Source organism: Pongo abelii, chromosome 14 (genome assembly GCF_028885655.2).
Source record: "Pongo abelii isolate AG06213 chromosome 14, NHGRI_mPonAbe1-v2.0_pri, whole genome shotgun sequence".
Taxonomy (NCBI): domain Eukaryota; kingdom Metazoa; phylum Chordata; class Mammalia; order Primates; family Hominidae; genus Pongo; species Pongo abelii.
The window spans coordinates 103,504,404-103,530,510 of record NC_071999.2 but is presented as its reverse complement, the minus strand read 5'-3'; the positions used below and the strand labels follow the sequence as shown (position 1 = coordinate 103,530,510).

Here is a 26,107-nt window from a genome sequence, read left to right as displayed (position 1 = left end):
CAGATTGAAACTAAGTGAAAAAATAAATATCTTCTAAAATATTTGCAGTTTGAAATTCTGAGTTTTAAAACTTGCACAGATTATTAGGCAGCCACACTTTATTGCCTTCAAGGTTTATTGGGTTAATATTTAAACAAATGCACATTGAAAGAACATTCTCTAATAATCCCACTAACAGAAAGCACTGTGTACGTCCTAACCAGATGCATCACCTAACACCTTTAATCAGTAATGGAATTAAAGGAGCTCTCTGAAAAATCTATGAGAATCTTTATACACCCTTATGAAATGCTGTAGTGAATATCATAGGGATATAGCAGTAAGATAGATAGATGAGTTCTATAGCTCTGATTAAAAAGAAATTTTACCCAACAAAGTACTGGAGGTTTGGTTTGATTCATAACTTAAGAATGATGTTTTTTATATACAGGAACTTGTTTTCTTGAATGTTATAGAACAATTGAGGTTAAAGAAAATATCTCAATTAATAACTAAATTTATGGGCCAGGCCTGGTGGCTCAGGCCTGTAATCCCAGCACTTTGGGAGGCCGAGGCTGGCAGATCACCTGAGGTTGGGAGTTCGAGACCAGCCTGACCAACATGGAGAAACCCTGTCTCTACTAAAAATACAAAATTGGCCAGGCGTGGTGGCGCATGCCTATAATTCCAGCTACTTGGGAAGCTGAGGCAGGAGAATCACTTGAACCTGGGCAGAGGAGGTTGTGGTGAGCCAAGATTGCACCACTGCACTCCAGCCTGGGCAACAAGAGCGAAACTACGTCTCAAAACAAAACAAAACAAAAAACTAAATTTACTCATCCTCCAATTTCCCGTTTAGCAACAACACAATCAGAACTAATATGCCAGAACACACTAGAGCAGCCATGCTTGTTCTTGAGACATTGAAATATGATCATACCAACTGGTAAATAGTTGTAGTCCCACTTACTCCCACCAGTGTCCCTGAGTGTCCTCGGCTGCCCTGGTTGCTGGGCTCCTGACCCACCAGTTTCCAGAACTTTCCAGGGTCTTGCAAGGATTAGACCTTGACATGAGGAGGCCTTCAGGACCTGGAGCCATCTCTATGGGCTGCATCATGATTGAGTCACCGTTCCATTGATTGTTTAATATTTTTCCCTTAAGCGCATATTCCATGCAGCTGATTTTTGTGTTAAAACTAGTCTTTTCCACTGACTAATTTCCTTTATACTTGGCCTTAACTTCAAACCATAGAGTTATGAATACATGGGTTTTAGGTGAGAGTTTGTGTGTGTGTGTTTACATGGCTGTTTTGCAAGACTGAATTAATATCTTACAAGCAATCACTTATACAGAAGTATATTTCTACCACAAATGCATCTCAAAACACAAGTAGAAATGAAGTACCTCCAGTTTGTCAGTCCTGAGAAGTTTCTGAGTTGCAGTTGAGCCCGGGACAGTGACCGGTGGACTTCCGGGAACAATAACAGGCGTGGTAGGCAGAATTTCCGTTGGGACTAACCCAACTCCAGGGGTTACAGGTGCTAGGTAAGGAGCAAAGCTAATAGCCGTATTTGTCCCTATTGCGGGACCTACAGGAAAAGTGGGCTGTTAAAGGAAGACAACACAGGAGAAAGAGTTATTTAGAATAAAATTTTAAAAAATTACCAGCAAATGTCATTTGAGCAAAATGTATTCATCATATACTCTGTGTTAATTGTATAGCTCAATGCTGACCTATAATAAAAATGACATCCATGTAGACCCTCTCTTCCCCAAACCATACAGAAATATGAGAGAACATCATAAAAAAACCTCTAGTTACAGGAACTAGATTAAGCTTTTGTCCCTATGAAAGTGTTCTCAACAAAAGAGAATAATTTCAACTCTAATTACTCAACATTCCAAACTATTAAATGTTATAACACTAAGGTAGTTAAAGCTATAGAATACTGACTAATAATCTTTGATTTATTCTACATGTTTCTCAAAGGGAGAGGTGTCACAAAACCCTTTGATTACAGCCTGATTTTCAAGTTGGCCAAGTCTATGCATTCTCAAACAGTGGGGTTACTTGGAATTTTATTTTGCCCAGACTTACCAGTATGTTTCCATATTCCATCACTAGCATGTATATTCCCAAAATTCAAATGTAGTTTTCAAATAAACCTACGATTTTTTGCTCTAGTTCCACTACGTCTAGATCCAGTCAGTCTTCCCTTCCTGAAAGGTTTTCTGGAAGAGCTTTTTAATCAAACAATTTTTTGATTGGCCATTAAAAGTTGGTTTGGTTTCCTAGGTCACAAAATCAACACAGCAATGACAAGAGCATACAGAACCTTATTAAATTTGTTCTCTGTCCCTATATTCCTCATCTAGGAATAAGAAGAAATATGCTAGTGAGTTAAGGTGATGATTATTTTTAAAAGCTCCACCTAATAATATGTAAATAATTCTGCCTTTTAGAAAGGAAATAATGTATATTTAAGAGAACAAACCTTGTTAAGTAATTTAAAATGCTAAAGATTTTTCTTAGAATAAATTGTACACCAAAATTGGATCTGAATACTTCTTTTCGTTTGGTTGGTTGGTTGTTAATTATAGATGATTTTTAACCTATTTGATTTCAATTTGCAATGTATTTGCAATTACATATTATGCAATTTTTTAACACTGAACTTTACTGTTGCTTGTCACACTTTTAACATTGAACTATGCTGTGTCATGCTTGCTCTCTGTTTCTACATTGTGGGTGACATTCTTCTTGTCTATTTATGACCCTGGATGGATTGTTTAACATATGAGAAAAATGACAACCTATGTTTAACAAACATACTTTTTCTTTATAGCAGTAACAGAAAAATATCTCTTATGAAAAGTCATGATAGAAAAGAGTAAATTATTGATAGTTTGTGCAGGCAGTTATCAGATAGGCAAGAAAGCCTATTTTCAAAGTGGCTAGAAGGGGTGGTCCTAATGGTCTTAGAGGGGTCCTGGCTCAGTACTCCCACAAGGAGCTGTTAGATCTCTATGGCTCAGACGTAAAATCTACTTTGGGAGAAAGTTGCAACATGAGGTCTGAATGTGGGAAATAGATGGCAGTTAGAATTTTTTTCTTCCTTTACTGTCAACAAATGTTTATATGTGTATGTTACTCACTGAGTCATAATTATAGAAAGTTATGATTTTCAGTAACTGTAGCTTTTATAATTTAGTACTACTGGAGAAAAAGCCAAGTGATTTAAATGGTCTAAGGACTATGTAATGTTAGGATTTTTAGAAAGAATCAATTCTGAAAGGTCATAAATCACAGCACATCAGTGATTCAGTGGACTAGCTCTGTCAGAAATGCCTGGGGGAGATTTTACAAATAGAGATAAATTCTGACCCAGTAGATCTAGGCTGAGACCTTGATACTTGAATTTTAGAAATTTTACTAAATGATCTGATGCATGGCCAAATTTGGGGACCATTGTCATATGGGAGGAGTGAAAATAGTATTAAAAAACTTGCGCTAAATGTGTAATTTAACCCAGAGACTATCAACATAAACATTTAGATAAAAGAGCCCTCCCCCATACGTCCATTTTTATTTTCTCTGGAAGCAAATTCTCAACCCTCCCAGCCCACAGATCATTGGAAGCCAGGTTTAGTGTGGTACCATAAATACGGGTTGTACTTTGCTTTGTCGATAGGATTGAGAACCACAAAACTCATTTCCCAAAACCATTTTGGATATCGACAAATCTATTCCAGTTAGCTAACTTTTGTCTTCAAAAATATATGTTACTTGTTCATCTGATTTCATAGTCTAAAATGAATGTTCCAGTATGTTTTACTGATGATGGCAATAACACAGTTCACAGAGAAATAGTAATATTGTAAAGTAAAACCATAGATTTTAGACTCAGAGAGACCTGAATTCAAATCTAGCGCTCTGACACTTACTACTCATTAACCTGGGGAGGAAATTAACCTCCCTGGGCTTTAATTTTCTTATCTGCAATGAGGAAGTGAAACTACTTAGCTGAAAGGGTTGGGCAGAACAAGGCGCTATTGCACTCCCATTTGCCATGGTCAGAACTCAGTAAAAAGCAGCTCTCAATACTGTAAAAATCAATGTTGGTCAAGGTTTTTTTGGCCTCAGATTATCTAACAGTTCTGCAACAGGGATGTAACGAGCATAGCAGTATAGTAAGGGTATAAAAGTGAGTAAAATTATAGCAACAAATTTCCCTTTCCTTTTGAAATGTGGACTGAAAAAAATATTTTCTGAAACTGAAAGTTGCAAGTTCATAGGCCTTACGAAGACAGACACAGTTGGATATGTTCCTTTTTGATGTAGCATGTTTTTCATTGAAGTTGATTAGTTAAAAAATACAGTTACGGTGATTTGCAGAGAGGCTCACTCCGTGTTAATATTATTGTGGATAATAATGCTTTACATCTGTGAAAAGTTCTGGTAGTTGTCAAGGCATTCTCACACTTGTCTTCTTTAATCTTCTCAAATCCATGAGAAGCGAGTGCGGCAGCAAGAATTGCTCAGCCTTCCAGGTGAAAACAATTTAGAGGAGAGACACTAAATGGATAACCCAAGGTCAATGCGGCAAGGCAAAGTCAAAGCAGAACACCCGGGACTCCTGGCTCCTAGTCTGAGGCCATGTCCACTCTTCTGCGATTACTAGATTTTGTTGGTTATTTCTTAAAACAAAAGAGGAAAAACAACCCCCCCCCCACAAATCAGTTGCCTGTATGTTTCTGGAGAGAATGCAGAGAGCGTTTGGTGGAGAGTTGCACAGGAACACGACCCACAGCCAGCCTGGGCCTTCTACAGACAGGAGGTGTGAGGTGTGGGGCCTGCTGCCTTGGAAAGGTGGTTCTCAGATCCTGAATTCAAATTAAACTCCCGAGGTAGAATCTCGGCCAACAACGGATCCCGGTGTCTGAGTTTGGTTCTCAGCTGGCGGCTGAGAAAAGAGAAGGGCAGCACCTTCCAATGATTCTGTTCCTGGAAGCGCACCAACTACAGCTTGGGAGAATTAGCCCTGCAGTTTTTGCAGAAGTGCTGCTGCTAGGCTGTCTGAGACAGGATCCATTTGGTCCACGTCATCTCTCAGCTCAAAGCCACAGCTAAAAAGGCCAGAGGACAAGATTCGCGGGAAGCCTTCTTGAAGAAAATCGCTTCTGAAATGCTGGTCTTGCGATTTCCTGCCCGTTCTCTACTCCACCTTCCTGTGTTCCTCTCCGCAGTCTTCCATGCCCTGCTTTCCCTCCCAGGACATCAGCTCCAGGTTCAAAGATGACAAACACACCCACACACACTCACACACACACTTATATACAAAACACATACTCATACACATTCACAACACACTCCCATACACTCACACACACAACACACTCATATACACAACACATACTCATACACACTCCCAACACACTCCCATACACTCACAGACACAACACACTCATATACACAACACATACTCATACACACAACACACATTCATACACATTCACAGCACACTCCCATACACACACACACACAACACACTCATACACAACACATACACACAACACACACTCATACACATTCACAGCACACTCCCATACACTCACAACACACGTACACTCACACACACAACACACTCATACACAACACATACTCATACACATTCACAACACACTCCCATACACTCACAACACACTCATACACAACACATACTCATACACATTCACAACACACTCCCATACACTCACAACACACGTACGCTCACACACACAACACACTCATATACACAACTCATACACATTCACAACACACTCATATACACAACACATACACACAACACACACTCATACACTCACAACACATACAACACGCTTTCATACATACACACACAACACACATACACAACACACTCATGTATACTCACACTCAAAACGCACCCACACCCACCACACACACAACACACTCATGTACACTCAGTACACACAAAACTCATGTACTCGAAACACACAACACACTCATGTACACTCACATATACACATATACACTCAGATACACATATACTCAACACACACTCATGTATACTCACATACTCAAAACACACAACACACATACACTTACACACAAACATTTGTACTATCACACAACATTCGTACACTCACAACACACTCATGTACACTCACCTACACTCACAACACACCCACATACACACAACACACTCATATACACTCACACACTCAGAACACACCCACAGACACCACACACAACACCCTTATGTACACTCACTACACACAACACTCGTATGCTCGAAACACACAGCACACTCATGTATAGTCACATATACACACTATACACTCAGATACACATATACTTAACACACACACCCATGTATACTCACATACTCAAAACACACACAACATACACAAACACTTCTCTCACACAACACTCACACAACACACCCACATACACACAACACACAAACACTCGTACACACACAACACATACAACACTCATGTGCACTCATACACTCACAACACAACACACACATCACATACACTCACACACAACACACATACACTCACAACACACCTACGCCTCTCACACACTCACAAAACACTCATGTACACGCACAACACACAAAACACACTCCTGTACACTCACACCCACCTACACTCTCACAACACACATACACAACACTTATGTACACTCACATATACTCACTACACACAATACACGTACAAACACACATGTAAACACAACAGTCACATACACAACACACTCATGTACACTCACTATACACACAACACAGTCACATACACTTGCATACACTCAACACACGACACACTGATACACTCAAATACATACACTCACACACACACATTCACACCCAACACTCGTACACTCAACACACACTTGTACACACACACTATACACTCACATAAAATAACACACTCATGTACACACACAATACACTCGTACACACAAAACTGATGTACACTCACAATACACACACCACACATGTACACACATACACTACACACATACACAATACACTCGTACACTCACAGTATATACACTCACAACACACTAATATACACTCACAATACACTCACGTACACACATACATGCAGTACACACACCCACAATGCACTGATGTACACTCACAACACCAACACACATTCGTGTACACTCATACACACCAACACAACACTCATGTACACTCACACACACTCACATATGATCATACACGCACACAAAACACACTCATGTACACTCATACACTCACATTCACATATATTCATACACAATAGCCTAATGTACACTTACACTATAACACACTACACACACACACACAGCACTCAACACACTCACTACACACAACACACTCATGTACTCACACACTCATAACACTACACACACAGGACACTCATGCACACAACAAACACGTACACTCACATATACTCACAACACAGTCATACACCACACATAATACATTCACTACACACAACACACGTACACTCACAATACACATGCAACACAAATACACTACAGACAACACATATGCACTCACAACACACTAGCACACATATATACACTCACTACACACCTGCATGCACACATATACACACTTGCACATATACACTCACTACACATTCATACTTACGTATTCAACACACTCTCACGCAAACATGCACATTCTTTGCTATTTTGTAGCAGCAAGGGGGCTTAGCCAAGGGTAATGGCCAAGTGGCCTGAGGTATTTCATGGCTCAAAAGTCCAGTCAGTAGGCAAGAATGCCGTCGTCCCACTCGTTTAGAATGCGTCTGCTTTAAACGGTAGGTGCCTGGCACTCACGCTAAAAGGCTGACACACGGCGTCTCCTAAGCCTCCTCCCTCTACTGCCAGAAGCAGCTCCGGAGGGCACAAGACTCATGCAAGACTTGTCCCTCGTGATTCTTCCATCTCCATCCTCCTAAAGGTCGCTCACACTTGCTTCTTTATCTTGAGTGCACATATGAAGGCTGTGCGCGCTCTGGGAAGGGAAGGAGGGAAGAATTCCTGTCCTATCCTATCAGGAACTGGGGAGAGAAAAGCTGCTAGGAGGAATAAATGAAGGGGACTTTTCAAACATTGTGAATTTGAGACAGAAGGGTTGTAAGGGTAGAGAATGGCTTGAATTTTCATTCCCTTAATAAATATTTATTGGTGCAGACATGGTGCCAGAACACTGTGTACATTGATTGAACTGAAGCCCTAATGAGAAAGAAGAAAACAAACACAATTACAGTTCATTTGTATGGATAAGCAGAGAAGGAGGAGGGCTCCCTGGTAGAGAATGCTGGGGGTTGCATGTGGGTCGCAGGGGTGGACCTGGAGTCCTTATGAATGAGGTGAGTTAATGTGTGAAAAGCACTAGGATATGGACAGGCCAGCAGAGGCAGAGGCTGGGACACGCATGAGCTGTGTGTGTTCACCCAGCAATGTAGGCAGCGTCGTGACCGGATCACAGAAGCCATAGGTCATGATCAAGGTCAGAGTTTCGGCTTTGTCTCAGTAAGATGGAAAAGCATGGAGGGGCACATAAGGGAGTGATAGGATGCTGTTTATGTTTTAAAAAGGTTCCTCCAGTTGTTGTCTGTGGGATATAATGGAGTAAAGCAAGAGTGGATATTGATAGATTAGGAAGTAAATGCTTTTATGATATTTTGATAAAAGGCTGATGGTGGCTCAGATGAGGGAGCTGAGATACAGGGGAGTGGATGGGGTTCAGGGCAGATATGACAGGACTTGCTGATGAACTGGATGTCAGTGAGCCACCTATACTCTACTAGGTCACTGATTCATTTCTGAGATTGAATTAATTTGTTCTAGAGTTGATAATTTTTAAACATGTCACAGTTTTTATTCTAATACTTCCAGTGATTTCAGGAAAGAGTCTGCTAGGTTTTGGTTTTAGATTGCCAGTTGATAGTACCATTTATTAAAATGGGAAGAATTTGATTTTGAACATGTCAAGTTCCTTTGAGAAATTTAAAGGTGAGGCCAGTAGAAAGGTGGATATGTGAGCCTGGGGCTCAGAGGAGAGGTTGGGCTGGATGCATTCTTTTGGGGGCCCTCAGTCTATAGATGATTGACAGACACAGGAATGGATGAGACCACAAGGGAGAGGGTAGATGGAAAGAAATATCCAGTTCTTGGAACCTCAACATACGGAAGAGGAACATGGTGGGCAAAGGAGACGAAGGAAGGAGTGTTTAACAAAGGAGAGATTCGTCACATGACTTGAGCATCGCTGAGAAGTAGAAGAAATTGTCTTAGTCCATTCTGGCTGCTTATAATAAAATATCATAAACTGGGTGGCTTACAAACAACAGAATTGAATTTCTCACAGTTTTGGAAGCTGGAACACCCCAAATCAAGGTGCCGGCAGATTTGATGTCTGAGGAGGACCAGCTCCCTGGTTCACAGACAGTGCCTTCTTGCTGTGTCCGCACATGGCAGGAGGGTGAGGGGTCTCCCCCATGTCTCTTCTTATAAGGGCACTGATTCCATTCACCAGGGCTCCACCCTCAGGATCTAGTCGCCTCCCATAGGCCCTCGGAGGTTAGGACTCAACGTGAATTTTGGTGGGACACAAACATTCAGATCACAGTAACAATAAAGGCAAAAAGTGACCATTGGTTTGGTAATATGGAGGACACTGGTGAGAGACTGCAGGGGAATGGATTCAGGAGTGGACAGAAGGAGGAGGGAATGAAGAAATATCCACAGTACTGTAAAGAAGTTTAGTTTATGAGACCTAAAATGGAATGATACTTGAGACTCTCTTTATCAATTGACTTGTCTTATGCAGTTTTTGCATCTATTAGTTTCCGGTAACTGCTGTAAATAGCTATAAATTACTATAAACCCATTGGCTTAGAAAAACACACATTTATCCCTTTATAGTCCTGGAGGCCAGACATTCCGAATCGGTTTCACTGGGCCAAAATCAAGGTGTTGGCAGGACTACCCTCCCTCCAGAGGCTCTGGGGAGAATCCATTTCTTGACTCTTCCATCTTCTGGTGGTTGCTGGCATTCCTGTGCTGTGGCCACATCAATCCAATCTACCTCTGTGGTCACATTGCCTTGCTCCTCTTCTGTCGGTGCTAACTCTCCGTCTCTCTTATATGAACGTCTCTTATAAGGACACTTGCAACTGCATTCAATCCAGGAGGGTCTCCCCATCTCAAGATTCTTAACTTAATCCCATCTGTCAAGCCCCTGATTCCTTACAAGGTGACATTTATAGGTTCCAGGTACCTCTGAGAGCCATTATTCAGCCACCTATACTCTACTAGGTCACTAATTCATTTCTGAGACTGAATTAATTTGTTTGTAGAGTTGGTAATTTTTAAACATGTCACAGTTTTTATTCTAATACTTCCAGTGATTTAAAAACTTCTATTAAAATATTTAAGTGTAATATTCATTTTTCATAGAGAAACGGTGATTATGAGCTTCTAATTAATATTTGAGACAATAAAATAAACATAACTTTCAAAAAAAGTTAACTAATAGTTAACAGCAGGGATGGGATTCTCTTGTTAACACTGCCACCAGTGAGTACCAGGGTCAGTCTTTAGTAATTCTAAATAGATAGGATGTGTATGAGTCAAATAAGTGAGACACATAATGTGGTGATATTATGTTGACCTTGCTGGCCCTAAATTTATTGCTGTAGACATTATTTAATATGTATAACTAAATTATTTTAGCATTTAGGTAATTTAATAAAATAGTTTATATGTGAGCATCAATAAAGAGAGAACCATAAATTATACATGTGTGTAGTTTAAACAGAACCACTTAAATGCCTATTTTGGGGATTAAATATATTCAGAACTCTATCTGTATCTAGTCCTTAATCTGGATGAGTTCTTACTCATCCTTTACGAGGGGCTTATTTGAGACTCCCTCCGGGCAGGCTTTCCTTGTCCAGTCTCGTCATTTCCTGTGCTTGAATCTTACTTTGCCCTTTTCTTGTGTCTGTCTATTCCCAAAACACTGTATCTTATTTATCTTGGAGCCCTCTGCACCTGGCATTTCTTTTACTCTGGGCAGAACTGGTTCCTGGCTACTCTGTACAGAAACCTGGAGACAAGCAGAATGGCTGACGACATGCCGGAATTCTCTACTCTCCTTTGGGCAGGCCCTGCCCTCCACACCCCATCTCACAGGGAACACAACAAGAAAATCGAATTTGCTGGTAGCCATCCCTCCTAATTTAGCAGGTTTCAGTCATGCAGACTTTTCCTACAATAAAGACTGATTTTTATACAAAAGCCTTTTGTGCACATACTTTTTAGAAACAAACATATTTCGCTCACTGGTTTTCTTTAAAAAAAAAAAAAAAGAGCTTGTTTCTGACAAATAATTCACAAATGTAAATGAAACCTACTAAAATTAAATGCACTCCTTTTCCCCAAGGATATCATTCCTAAAACAATTTCCAGACCTTTAAGGAAGTACTTTCAGACAGGGTGAAATCAGGGAAAAAAATATTGTGCAATACATATTCATATGCTTAGTCCCTCCGGCATTTGATCTTGTGACAATGGTCAGAACTGTCACAGCTTTTGCAGGCCTCTGAAAGGCAGGTTGAGACCTAAGTGACTCAGGTAGGGTCTTCTTGGTGGTGCTGCTTTTGACATCCTTCTTTGGGGGCTGTTACTAGGATCTTCCTGGAACACACTGCAGAAAGCGCTCTGCTAACATGTCTGAGTTAAGTCCCAGCTCCAAGATTTATTAGCTGCATGACATTGGGGAAAATCATTGAACTTCTCTGGTTTCTCACTTTCCTCATCCTTTAAATGGTGCCATAGAACTACATGGCTCAAAATATTTTTAGGCATCTCAAACTCATTGATACATAGATTATTAATTAACACTGTAAATGAACATGTTAAAACTATTTCCGTTCTAAGATGGTTGAGATAGACAGTTACTGATGAAAAGAGTTGGAGTGATACAGATTTCCCAGATATTGATTAGAAATTGTCTTTGCCTCCTATTTCCACAAATATTTTTCTATTCATTTTTTTTTAAAGCCTATTTTCCTTCATCTATTGAGCTTTAAAGCTATTTGCTTTAATTGTAACCAAAGTGACAAAGTGGAGAGAGGCCACCCTAGGTCCACGTGGCATCATCCATACCAACACTGTAACCATCCAACTCATCACTGAATAAGATATACTCACCACTGGATGAAGTGGTGTTCCTGGAAACATAAATTGCATCTGCTGGGCAAGCATTGCTGCTGCAGTTTTTTGCTGAATCAAATTGTTCCTTCCATTAATTTCTAGTTGAGTTTTTAAGTGTGTCGGAGGGTGAAGATACTTGCAGTTCTCTCTTGAACAACGGCCCTGTAAAAACAAGTTTTGGTTTTAGGACTATTCTAAGTAGCTTGCAACTCCAAAGTCAACCATTGAACAATCACTTCTTATATACAAAAGCAAGGATCGTATGTGTGTGTGTGTGTGTGTGTACGTGCATACTCATGTGTTTGTTGGGGAAAAGTGAATTAAACATTACATGATTATCAAGGTTCCTTGAACCTGTTAAGTAGAGAAGCTTCCTGAGGGTTTTTCCCTCCCTCTTTCTCTCTCTCTCTCTCTTTCTTTCTTTCTTCCTTTCAGATTCTAAACCCTGACAAAAGATTCCAAAGAAGTGTGACTGCTGAGAGAAAGGAAAGGTCCTTCCCCTACACAGTACAGAAGGTAATCAGAAGGGCATATTTATTGTGGGCTATCAGAAGGAGTCTTTGAACTTGCTATACGCTTGTTTGTACATGCTAGAGTGATGTCCAAATATGAATAATTATGTAATAAATTTGTGGAGCAGAGAGTAATAAGAATTTTAAATGTGTGTTCCAGATTAGCTGAAGACATTCTTTCTTTCCGCTTATGGATGAAGAGGCAATAGCAGTACAGGGGTGGACATTTCTTGGTGATATACACATAGATGAAATTCTCAGGCTTGAGCTCAGATAATCATCTGCAAGTGATTACTTTGCTACACAAAAGCTATCACTCTATATGCCTGCCTTGCCCTCATGACAGGAGTTCCTCCCATGACAGGAGTATCAAATCTGATGTCATGATGTGAAATAGTGAAGAGTGTTTATGGCTAAAGTAATATTTGGATGCCAAAGCTGGTAAAACAAAGGAAAATAATAATTAGGTGACAGGGTACATAAAACCAGTCTGGAAGGGTAATTGCATATGGTGGTGTTTATACTTAATCCCCAAGTTTTCAAAACTACCAATTGAAAGAATTACGTTGATGTGTGAATTATACAATTTCTGGAGAAAGAAGAGCAAACTGTGAACCAGTTTGAGTATCATACTTCCCTAAAGAATTAGTCCATTTGCAGCCAAGAAAAGAGAGTATTGATTTGTTTACCAGATATAAAAATAATTTTAAAAAGCAAGCTTGGGGGATCTGGGGAAATGAATTTGTTTATAGTAATCCTAATTCTAAACATCTGGAGTTCTCACTCTGCTTCCCACTAATTTCATCCGCACTTTTGGCAGCTCAGACTTCCTCTCTAGAGTTTGAATCTTCCCCCACCACCATGAAGAAGGGCAGATATGGGTCCTGTGTTCAGTCCCGGGCGTCTGTGCTAATCAACAAATGCTGTCCTGAGGATCTACTGTTAGCAGCATTAATAGTTGCATCACCCTCTTTGGGGAGGATAACCAGGCAGGTGCCAAGGACACCAAAAGTAATAGATCCTTGTTTGCTGTTAATAAGAGTCTATAACAATGGGTAATGCCAACATGTCTCCTTAGTCTCAAGTTCATATTGTTGATGTTTCACTCAGCTTCCTATGTATATATGGACATTCCAGGGAAAATATTGGAAAGTCTATTGTAAAGATAGAGGTGAAGTGGGCACTAATCTAAATCAAAGTAGTATAGGAATCTCTCTTTTCTCTCTTCATCTGTTTCTCTTGCAAACTGAATCTTTTTAAAATTTTTAATCCTAAATCTCTTTGCTTTGTGACTTGCCAGTGTCCCTCCAGCCCTGTCAACTTGCTTCAGGCATCTCTTACTTTACTTCCTTTTCTTCCTTCCTTTGACAATTGCTTGTCTCTTTGTTTGTTAAAATCAAATCTCCAAGAGAGCATTCAGATTGAGCCAGCTCCTACAAAGTTCATGTGTGCAAAGTCTTTGAATTGGCTGCCTTTATATCACGTGGCCAAATACAGTTCTATCATTTGTGATGTGAGGTGTCCATGAGGATCAAAACATAGCCACAGCCCATCAGCTGGGATGGAGGAGGGTTACACAGAATGCATTTCTTGTTTAGAGGATAAGCCACCCCAGGCTTCTCTAACCTCATTCCAAAGTCTCTTTAGCCACAAACAGTGCTCTTGGAAGCTGACACCCAGAAAGGCTCATGTATTCAAGGTGCACAGATGGGTCTAATGGAGAGACTTGGGAAAGCAGAATTCCACAAAATGAGGATGGAATTAATGAAATGTCCACATTTCTACCAGTATGGCTATTATATTGTATTCACTCATATAATTGTCAATTTGATCACTAGTTTTTTAATGTAATGCTTTGTGGCTGCACATACACATTTCAATTTGGCTGGAAAAATACAATTTTCTTATAAATGCTCTTATCTCTTGGTAAAACTGGGACTCGTAGGGAACCATATAAGCTATTTCAGCTAATAGAAAGTATTTTACAACATTGAATTAGTAATTTATCAATGAAACCTTCTTTTTTGTGAGAATTGCTGTAATTTCCTAGTGTCCTTACACACTTGGAGTAAAGAATGTTACTGATCACCTACATGCCAAGCAATTTATATGTGGTTATCTCATTTTCTCCTTATAACAGCAATAATGATTCCTATTTTTACAAAATAGCAGATGGGCTCAGAAGATTAAGAAACTTTCTCAAGGCCATCTAACTGGTAAGTGGTAGAACTAGATTTTAAATCCAGACCTACCTGACTCAATTACATCACACTGCCAAGCTATTCATTAGCAATAGTTAAAATCCAGGGAGGATAAAAATCTACGATGATCTTTCGTATAATAATAGGATGCATAACAAAATTTTAAACATAATAAGATATGTATATATAGGGATTTGGGAATGGGAAACAATTATTTGCATGGACCTATCTGTTGGTAGGAGGATGGAGGAGTAATCAAGCTCACAGGTTCTGGTCTCATAACTTGGCTCAACCTTTTCTTAGCTGCATGACTTTGAGCAATTACTTGACTCTTTTCTTCGTCTGTTCAATGAAATAATTATTGTATCTTCTTCTCAGGACTGTTGTGTGATTAAATGAGTTAACACATGCATAAGATTTAGAAAAATGCCTAGCACATAGTAAGCACTGAGTAAATGTTATTACCAAAAGAAAGATAAATGTTTCTATATGATATTTCATTTTCAGTAAGTACAGAATCATACATTTAGTAGTATTTTGACTGGCTCTTTGATTCTTCCACAGAATAAACTTTCACACCAAACATGCTAAAAGCTACTTAATTGTACTTATTCAAATATTTTATGTTTAAAATTATTTTCAACTCTACAGGGTATTTGTGTAAGTGTCCACATTTTAAGAGACAGCCCTGAACCCTAGTACAATCTAGTATTAATATTTTGAAGAATTATGCACCATGGATGTCTGAGGCACACTAATTCAAACCCTGGGAGACTGGGTAACAGAATTTTAGTAACGGATCCTATAGGATTATAAAATCCTAATGGAAAAGCTATTGTCAAAATAAAACAAGCTATTTGACACAGTGAGCAATTTGTAAGGAAGTTTTTGTTAAGGCATAAGACTTGCCAAGATATGCATCAGCGTACAAAAGCTGTTGGTTATCAAAGCAACTTGTCATAGTCAAATGGTACAGGGCAGTGTGCAGAAGCATAAAGCGTCTTTGTGTATCATTGTGAAACAAAACAGAGGTGTCAAAAATAGTGTCTTCTGATTTTAGTCCAAGAAATAAAGACAAAAATGTCTGGGAAAAATCTTCCTTGTGGCAGCTAGGATTTGTTTTTTGCTTTGTTTTGTTTTAACTCTTCATCCCTTTTAGTTCTTGGTAACACACTATTTCTGGAGAGATAAGGGAGGGAGGGTCCAGTGCCTAGTGGCAGGGACTGGTGCAGCTCCTGTGGGGTGGAGATGGAGATGGTGATGGAGAGCGCCATTGCAGAGTGCTTGTGAAGGGCCTTCCAGGAACTGGGAGCTAGGAGCCTCAGCTAGGGCCAGTAAGGTGGGCCCACACCAGGGACTAGCTCATGGGTCACATAAGCCCTCAGGGCCTTTGCTCATCCCACGTGGGACATGCCAGGTATGGAACCAGCAGGTGATCATATACTTCCAGGCTAAGGTCTCATTCATTCTTTCATTCAACAAATATTTCTTGAGATTCTACTATGTGCCAGGCATTGTGCTTAGCACTAGTTAAACAAAGATGAGGAAAATCAAGACATGGTGTCTCCCTTCATGAAGCTTGCAGTCTTGTGGGGAAGACAGATGTTAACAAAACATGTCTAGTTACAAGTTGTGATACATATTCTAGACAAGAATGCTGAGAAGGAACAGTGGGAGAGGGTCAGAATTGAGATCAGGGGTCAGAGGAGATCTCTGGAGAAGTGACATTTAAACTGAGACCTGAAAAATAGTAGGAACTTGGCAAGGGAGTGAGTGGTGGTCAAAGTGTGTGTGTGTGTGTGTGTGTGTTGCATGTGTATGCATGTATGTTGTATGTATTGTGTGTTTCTGTTGTGTGTGTGCTGTGTGTGTTGTATGTGTGTATGGGGTATGTGTTCATGCTGCATGTGTGTTATATGTGGATGTGTGTTCTGTGTGTGTGTATGGGGTAGGTATATTGTGTGTGAACAAGGTGTGTGGTGCATATGTATGTATTGTGTGTGTTGTGTATGTTGTATGTGTGCTGCATGTGTGTATATTGTGTTTTGTGTGTGTTTGTTGTGTGTGTGCTGTATGTGTGTGTGTTATGTATATGTATGTGTGTTATAAGCGTGCATGGGGTATGTGTGTATGTTGTTTGTGTATTGTGTGTGTATTATGTGTGTGTATATTGTGTGTGTGTATTGACTGTTGTGTGTGTTTGTGTTGTGTGTGTGCTGTGTGTGTATTTTCTGTTGTGTGTGTTTGTGTTGTGTGTGTGCTGTGTGTGTATTTTCTGTTGTGTTTGTGTTGTGTGTATGTGTGTGTTATGTATATGGTATGTGTGTTGTATATGTGTACGGGGTGTGTGTGCATGTTGTATGTGTCTAGTGTGTGTTGTGTGTCTAGTGTGTGTGTTGTGTGTCTAGTGTGTGTGTGTTGTGGGTGTTGAATGTTCTTTAGAGGAGCAGCGTGTGCCAGGAGAATGTCCCATCTGGGGGTAGGCACGCAGCTGTCTAAGGCCAGTGCAGAGAAGGGGTGTGGGGAGGAGTATGGGGAGTGAGAAGAGGTGAGGCAGGAAGTAGGAGGCAGAAGCCAGACAATGGGAGACCAGCTAAGGGGTATAAACTTCCTGCTGTTGAAAGTTTTTAAGCAGGAGAATAACAAGATCAGATTTATGCTTTATGCTACATTTAAATCGCACCCTGATTATTGTATTTCATATTTCTAATTTTATTATAGTTTATATTGTTTGGAGACCACCTCTTTAAAAACAATAACAGAATTCTGATGGAGTCGACGTTGGATTTGTGCAGTTTCTACTTCCAAGAATAATCTGTACTCCAGGAATATTTAGATTAGGGATGATGGCTAGAATCAAGTTTGAACTTCAAGCTGAATTAAATTTATTAAAGTCAGCAACCATGAAAGATTCTGATACAGAATACTCGTGTTGATTCTCAACAGCAGGAAGGAAGATGCTAAATAACTGTAATATGTACTTGACAGAACAACAGATTGGTGCTATTGGAATTACATGGCCATTAAATTACATGGCATGGGATAGAATAAATGCAACTTTGGCTAAGAAAAGACTTCAGAATCAGGTTGCTGTGAGAAAGAGAAAGCATAATTGGCTTATTTTAGAACAAGAAATTTTTGGAATCTTTTTCTAGTATGCTCCTAATTGAAAAAAAATCAATTAAAATATGGGCACAAAAAAGAAAACATTAATTAGAAGACTATTAAAGACTCTCCCATTAACAATAGTTTTTGCCCATAGGAATAGCTGTCAGACAACTGCATCCCATTAGTTTTTCATGGGAAAAGCAATGGATTTTTATGATCTACAATTCAGTTAACAGGCCCCAGCCATTTGTATTCCGTTGGAATAATTTGAAATGTGTCTTTACACGGGCTGTGTCATTGACCGGCAGACTCCAACAAAACTTTTCTTGGGGAAAACGATTCTAGCGAAGGGCTGGAATCCCAACCTGATTTTCTGAATTTTGCCTCTTCCAGTGCCACCTTGGCAGCACTTGCTGCTGTAGGTGCATGATGATATTTTCAAGCAAGCAGGACAGGCTGCGGAACGGCAAGTGCTGGCCCTAAGGTCTAAGGGCAGATGGCATGTGCTTTAGACGCAGCCTTCAGGGACACTTTGAGTCCTGGGGCCTGCTTTAGACCCCAAAGCTGGCCACGGAAAATCATGGAAGAGCCTCTGAAATTCCTCGCATTCCTCATGGCTGAGGCCAGCTTGGTGAAATCCTGAGGTCAAAACAAAGGCTCTTGCTCTGGAGTTACATTTCAGAAGCCTGTTTTGTCTTGCAACCTCTCCTGGAGAAGCAGTGTAAAAAAAAAAAAAAAAAAAAAAAAGTGAGTTAAGGGAACAGTCTCAGAACTGGACTAATTGGATTTAAAATGCAGCGCTGCTGTTCTTGGACACCTTGGGCAAGTGGGACCTTGTGGCTTCCAGTTGCCATATCTGTGAAATGGGGCTAAGAATAGTTTCTACCTCATAGACTTTCAATAAGGATTAAGAGTTAATGCATATAAAGTGTTTTAACAGTTCCTGGCACATAGTAGGCATTCCCTAAGCTTCATCATCATCATAATCATCATCATCATCATCACTATTACTATTGACACTTTCTTTTCATAGTAGGTAAAAATACATGGTATTGAAAACAACTCCTCTAATACTTGCTCCATTTCCTTATCACTGTGCTCCTCTCTGGCCTGTCTACCAAGCTCTTTAACCCTTTGCTATTCTTACTCTAACTGTCAGTGCCAGCTTTGGTCATTTATCTCTTCAAACAGCCTCAGATCTGTTTTTCTTTGATATCTCCCCTGCTGAAACTTGCCAGGGCTAATCAACATGGCATGACTTATCTAGAGTGTAAAGCAGCTACGTATTATGGTTGGAAAATCCCAGAATTCTGGCTGTGGCTTCATTCCAAAATGGTTATATGACCTTTTTTTTTTTTTTTTTTTTTTTTTTTTTTTAACAAATAACATAATAGTCTGTGCCTCAATTTTCTCATCTGTCAAATAGGGGTGATCCTATTCCTATATCTCAACTCCTTCTGACAGTTGTTAGAGCAGGAGTTGCTCAGGAAGAAACGTAAATTGTTATCTATATTTTTTCCAGATCTATTTTCTCCTTGAATGCTCCTAATCTAGTAAAAGGGGAAAGCCACATGAAGCAACAGTTACAGTAAAAAGTGACACCAGGGACGTATGTTGGCAACGGTCCAGGTATGTTCTGAGAATTATGAGACGTCTACGTGATGAGGCTTGAGGAGATTCAGCAGAAGTGGCGAATTAAGTCAAAATCAATTAAGTCTAGGAGGATTTATTAAGTACCCACAGTGTACACAGCTTGGAAGTGAAAAATTCGATCAAACAGACCTCTGTTTTCGTCTTTGTGCCACGTAAGTTGTTCAGCAGATATTTATTAAGTGACTAAGCTGACTGGATGTATCAGATGTTCCCAGCCTCAGTTTCCCCATAGTTTCAAAACCTCTCAAGGTCTTTGAAAGTGGGGAAGCAATAAAGGCTGTGGTTAGAGTGGGTGAGCCGATTCTTATTAGTCCATTTATACAGGTCTCAGTCACATAGGCCAAGGCTGAGTCTAACATTTGGCCTGAACCTCCTCTTCTTCCTCTCAGTACATTTCCAGAAGGATATGGGCAAGTAAAAGTGTAGGGGAATAAAATGGTTATTTACATCAAGGCTTAATTTATGACATGAACTATGAGACTGAAATAGCTCTACTCTAAGGCAAGTGACAGATTAGGCTTTTGGGCTTCTCTTGAATTTAAATAAACTAATTGAACCACATGAGTTCCTTGTATTATTAGTTCCAACTACCTAATATAGCAGATAAAATGCAACCACATAACGGCTTCAGAATTAGAAAGAAACTTTAGATTCAGGGCATCATTATAAACAAATGATAACCAGAATGTCTATCAACATGAATAATTGGAATAATTGCCAGTATCATCAAGATTATGTATAAGCCTCTAATAAGCTCTTTCTGTTTATTATCTCATTCAACATATATTACAATTTATCCTTAACAGTCTAGATATGCAATAATTTTTGGTGAATAGCACAACATTTTGTACTTATTAATGACAGATAAAAATGGTGTATTTACATTTCTTCTCTGGTGTGTTCTTTTTCTCTGTTTCTTCCATTATACGGAAGAAATGCCTAGGATGATATAAGGAATATTTGGCAGTGTAGCCTGGTGGATAAATGAGGGAAAAACACAAATAGTGGTAGACAGTCACTACTACCTCCAATTTTACCCACCACCACCAATTGCTATGGGTTTAGGAGAGGATAAAGAAAAGTGGGAATGAAGTTACATAGGTAAGTGGACCAAATCAGTTTGCATTTTCTTTCCAAAAACCCATACAAATAGGTGTAGAGCATCATTCCACTGCATCACCTGGACTAGGGGGCAGAGCTCTTCTCTAATGATAGTACTTTTACCTTTCTTCAAGGGAGTTGCAAATCTGAGTGTTCTCATCTCCAGATTTGCATTTAGGATAGCTTGTTATCACCTGAGGGCTGGGAAAAACCTTCAGGCCATCACAGGGGCTTTGGGAATAGATTTGTGACTCATTCCTTATTAGGCCAATGCAACTGTCCTCTTCTTTCAAGCACCACTGGCACTTGGCCCCTGACATTAATTTTGTGACTATTTTAAATAAACAAAGCATAAAAACTAGTAAATGAGGAAGAAAGGCAAAGTAGGTGAATTGTTTGTAGTTTGCCATTTCATAGCATGTTTAAGTCTTTTTAAAATGTTTTATTTTTATTTTTGAAACAGGGTCTCACTCTGTCACCCAGGCTGGAGTGCAGTGGCACAATCATAGCTCACTGCAGTCTCGACATCCTGGGCTCAAGCAATTCTCCTACGTCAGCCTCCCAAGTAGCTGGGACTACAGGTGCATACCACCACACCAGGCTAATTTTTTTTATTTTTGTAGAGTCTGGTTCGCACTATGTTGCCCAGGCTGGTCTCAAACTCCTGGGTTCAAGCAGTCCTCCCACCTTGCCCTCCCAAAGTGCGGGGATTACAGGCGTGAGCCACTGCACCCAGTCTTTAACAAAATTTTAAATGCATTTTGGTTGGCTGGGCAGTTTCAACTTTTTATACTACTTGTGTCTTGTGATGGGGAGAGCTGTTTGTTGGCTTGATGAAGGGAGAAGTCCCTCTTACCGATAAGGATTCTTAATTCTCTTAATTTTATTCATTAACTGAAAATGTGCCAGTTAAGAGAAATCAGTGAGACTAAAAATAGCCCATCAGTTCTTTAGAGATTCAGGGAAACAAATTTCCCGGCACCAGATGCTTCATTTGGAAATTATTTTATTTAATGAGAATATCAATATCTTCTGAGTCACGAGGGGAGGTTGGTTAGTGTGGACCATAATCATATATCAACCTTACATGAAGCCGGTTGTGAAGTTGTGATGTTAATATTGAGTGTCAACTTGATTGGATTGAAGGATGCAAAGTATTGTTCCTAGGTGTGTCTGAGAGGGTGTTGCCAAACATTAACATTTGAGTCAGTGGACTGGGAGAGGCAGACCCACCCTCAATCTGGGTGGGCACCATCTAATCGGCTGCTAGCAAGGCTAGAAAAAAGCAGGCAGAAGGATGTGGAATGAATGACTTGCTGAGTCTTCTGGCCTTCATGTTTCTCCCATGCAGGATGCTTCCTTCCCTCGAACATCGGACTCCAAGTTCTTTGGTTTTTGGACTCTTAGACTTACACCTGTGTTTTGCCAGGGGCTTTCGGACCTTTGGCCACAGACTGAAGGCTGCACTGTTGGTTTCCCTGCTTTTGAGGTTTTGGGACTCGGACTGGCTTCCTAGCTCCTCAGCTGGTAGACAGCTTAGTGCAGGACTTCACCTTGTGATCGTGTCAGTCGATTCTCCCAATAAACTCCCCTTCATATATACATCTATCCTATTCTGTTTTTTAGAGAACCCTGACAAATATACCAGTCTAGTGGCTGTTTGACTTCATAGAGTCTAGATTTTTTGATACCACATTCGTTAATGTCTGCAGCCCCATGGGTGAATAGAAATCCCATGAAACATTTATATCTCAGCCTTGAAATTTCTCCTGTCAGGGAGGGCAGGCCTTTTCTGTCTACTTCCCGAACTTCTCCTCAAACCCCAACAGTACGGGAAACCTCATACAATGGGTTCATGTTATCCAGTGATCTTCCTTCTTTCCTTCAACAAATATGTATTGAACCCCTTCCATGTGCCAAGCCCTGTGATATTAAAATGACAATTAAAATAGAGTGATCAATGCCATGATAGGTGGTGTGAATGCATTGCAGGGGGCTCTCCCTAGTTTAGAGGTCAGGGATGACTCCAGAGGATGGGACATTTAACATTTAAGCTAAGATATTTATGAGATTATCTAGTTGGAGTGGGGAGGAAGGTGGGAGTTAGAGTTGGCCATTTGGAGCAAGGAGGTGGGGATGGTTAATGGGTACAAGAAAAATAGAAAGAATGAATAAGACCTACTATTTGACAGCATAATAGGGTGACTATAGTCAACAATAACTTAATTGTATATTTTTAAATAACTTAAAGAATGTAATTGCATTGTTTGTAACTCAAAGGATAAATGCTTGAGAGGAGGGATATCCCATTCTCCATGACGTGCTTATTTCACATTGCATGTCTGTATCAAAACATCTCATGCACCCCATAAATATATACACCTACTATGTACCCACAAAAAATGTTTTTTAATTAGAGCTAGCCATTTAGAGAATTAAAACAAGCCAGAATAATTGACAAACACTCTATGGGGGTTTAATTCCTGAAGCCTTATAAACACTGTCACATGACATCTGTACAGTTTCCATGGGGAACTGGTTCCAAGACCTTCCACAGATACCAAAATTCAGGGTGCTCAAGTCCCTGATATACAATGGCCTAGTATTTGCATATAACCTATACACATCTTCCTATATACTTTAAATCATCTCTAGATTACTTATAACACCTAATACAAAGTGAATGCTAATGTAAATAGCTGTTATACTCTACTGTTTAGGGAATAATGACAAAAGTCTGACCATGTTCAGTACAGACGCAATTTTTAGCAAGTATTTTCAATCCATAGTTGGTTGAATCCACGAATACGGAGGGCCAACCGAATGTTTAGTAAATATTGCGTTCTATTTTTATTATCATTAGTCCTTAGCAATTCCAGAAGCTGGTCAATTTTTAAAATAAGTGAAATCTATCCAAAGATACAAAACCTTATTATGCATCTTCTGTTATAGCTTTTTTCAAACTGATTGTAATACTGTATGGTGAATCACCTACCCCCTCAGAGGGCTGCCTGGAATTTGGACACATGTATTAAAGGCCGACATGTATTAAAGCTGTGCATTAAGTAAAATGCACAGCTGTGCCATTTTACTTGAACACTGGAAATGACTTCCATCCCAGGTAGAAAACAGACACTGTCCCAAGCCTGTTTAGTGTCAAGTGTTTTCCCTGCTTCTCTGTCCACTCCAGTGCCTCCTCCAGAGTCCCAGCATCTTCCCCTCCTGGACCCCAGCAATCAAAGAGTTAAGCCCACACAGCAGGGGGTTTCTGAGACTAGCTGTGGTGCACGCTGATTGGCTGCTGCCCACCTGGGAGGTACTTATGGTAAAATATTTTGAATATCACATCTTATTATAAATATACTATGACAAGGCCAGAGTGCCCTGGTTGCTGGTGTTGGAGTTGGGAATGCTTCCGGGAAGAAATGGGAGAAGGGTTGTGTGCCTATGGAGAGAGGAATAGGGAAGGGGTGGGCTGGAGGGGAAGGAAGACTAAAGAAACACTGGAAGAAGATGGGAAAATAGAGTATCCTATTAAGAGTTCCTTCATTTTCAGCAACACAGGAAAAGAACATTCCTCTTAGGCGGTTTTGGATTTCAGATGCTTCTTGCCTTACCATGGACTCAAGTTCTGATAAACCCATGGTTAATGGAAAATAGTATATGTTGAAAATGCATTTTCAACTTATGACATATTCAATTTACAATGGGTTTTTCCAATGTAACCCCATCATGAGTCCAGGAGTGTGCTGAATGTATATTGCTTTTGAACTGTTCTAAAGTCAAAAATCGTAAATTGAACCGTTATAAGCCAGGGACTTTCTGTACTTGGTGTCTCAGGAAAGACCTGCATTGCAGTCCTGGACTGCAGCAGGGGGAAGCTGCACTTTTTTCAGAAAAAACAGCCTGCGAAGATGGAGGGCATGGCAGCTTGCACCACGGCGTGGGCATTTATGCACCGGCTGGGGAAGGCTATGCAGAGTAGAGGTACAGGGAAGAGGTGTGGGCTTTATCCTGCACCTCCCGAGGGTGGAAGCAGCGTGCCTCCTCCTTTACTCATCTGACAGTTTTGGAGCATCTGCTCTATGCCAGAAACTGGGAAGGAATTGCACACAGGACTGTAAGCTGTGGCCCTGCCCTCGATAAAAATAGCAGAGACTTATATAATGTTGTACATATCATCTACCAGGCAGTTTCTAAGTGCTTCTTAGAGATCATACCCATTTAGTCTTCACTACAAGCTCTTAGCAGAGGTAATGTTAATAATCCCATTTTATGGGATGAAACAGAGGCACAGAGAGGGGGAAATAACTTCCCATGGGCATACAGCTGGTAAGTAAGTGGCAGATCTGTGCAGTCAGCCAAGCTGGCTGGCCTGGGACTCTGTGCCATCAGCACTACCCAGAGCTGCTTTTAAGAAACTCACAATGGAACTTCTATATCACACCTTAAAAAGCATTCTTCACACGCTGTCTTATTAGACCTTCACAATATTCTTGTTTTCTGTTACCTCAATTTAAAGGTAAGGAAATGAGGCTCAGAGAGATTTAAGGCACTTTCCAGGTCATGTTGTTAAAGTCAACCAGGGCTAAATACTGCTCTTCCCTCACCAAAACACGTGCCTTCTCCATTTCCTGCTGTGGTCCATGGGAGACACTATGGGGTTACAGATTTTTGGCTCAATATGTGAGACTTGGTTAAATCAGAATGAGTGACCTTGCATGATAATGCACTCGATGGAGGTGACAGTGGATAGTAGAAAACAGACACTGTCCCAAGCCTGTTTAATGCCAAGTGTTTTCCCTGTTTCTCTGGCCACTCCAGTGCCTCCTCCAGAGTCCCAGCATCTTCCCCTCCTGGACCCCAGCAATCAAAGAGTTAAACCCACAGAGCAGGGGGTTTCCAGGACTAGCTGTGGTGCACTCTGATTGGCTGCTGCCCATCTGGGAGGTACATATGGTAAAATATTTTGAATATCACATCTTATTATAAATATACTGTGACAAGGCCAGAGTGCCCTGGTTGACCATGTTGAATTGTGTCTCCCCGCATGTGGAAGTCCTAACCCACAGAATCTCAGCATGGGATCCTAGTTGGAAGTAGGGTCTTGACAGATGTAATCAAGTTAGAGGGAGGACATTAGGGTGGACTCTAACCCAGTATGACTGGTGTCCTTATAAAAAGAGAAAATTTGGTCACAGAGATCCATGCATAGAGGGAAGACGACGTGAAAGAGACACAGGGAAAAAATGGCTGTCTTTTTGTTTTTCTTTTTGTTTTTAAGACAGAGTCTTATCCTG

The 26,107-nt window shown here is 40.3% G+C and overlaps 1 protein-coding gene across 11 annotated transcripts in view; it reads right to left on the bottom strand.

Annotated features, from left to right (window-relative positions):
* Nucleotides 1-26,107, bottom strand: part of MBNL2 (muscleblind like splicing regulator 2) — a 180,519-nt gene that overhangs the window by 55,539 nt on the left and 98,873 nt on the right. For 10 of the 11 annotated variants that reach the window (XM_009248731.2, XM_024257625.3, XM_063714690.1 and 7 more), the window contains 2 exon segments: nt 12,230-12,394; nt 1,387-1,587 (listed from right to left, as the gene is read on the bottom strand). In XM_009248731.2, the coding sequence (XP_009247006.1) occupies nt 1,387-1,587; nt 12,230-12,394 (366 nt within the window). 11 annotated transcript variants of the gene reach the window in all.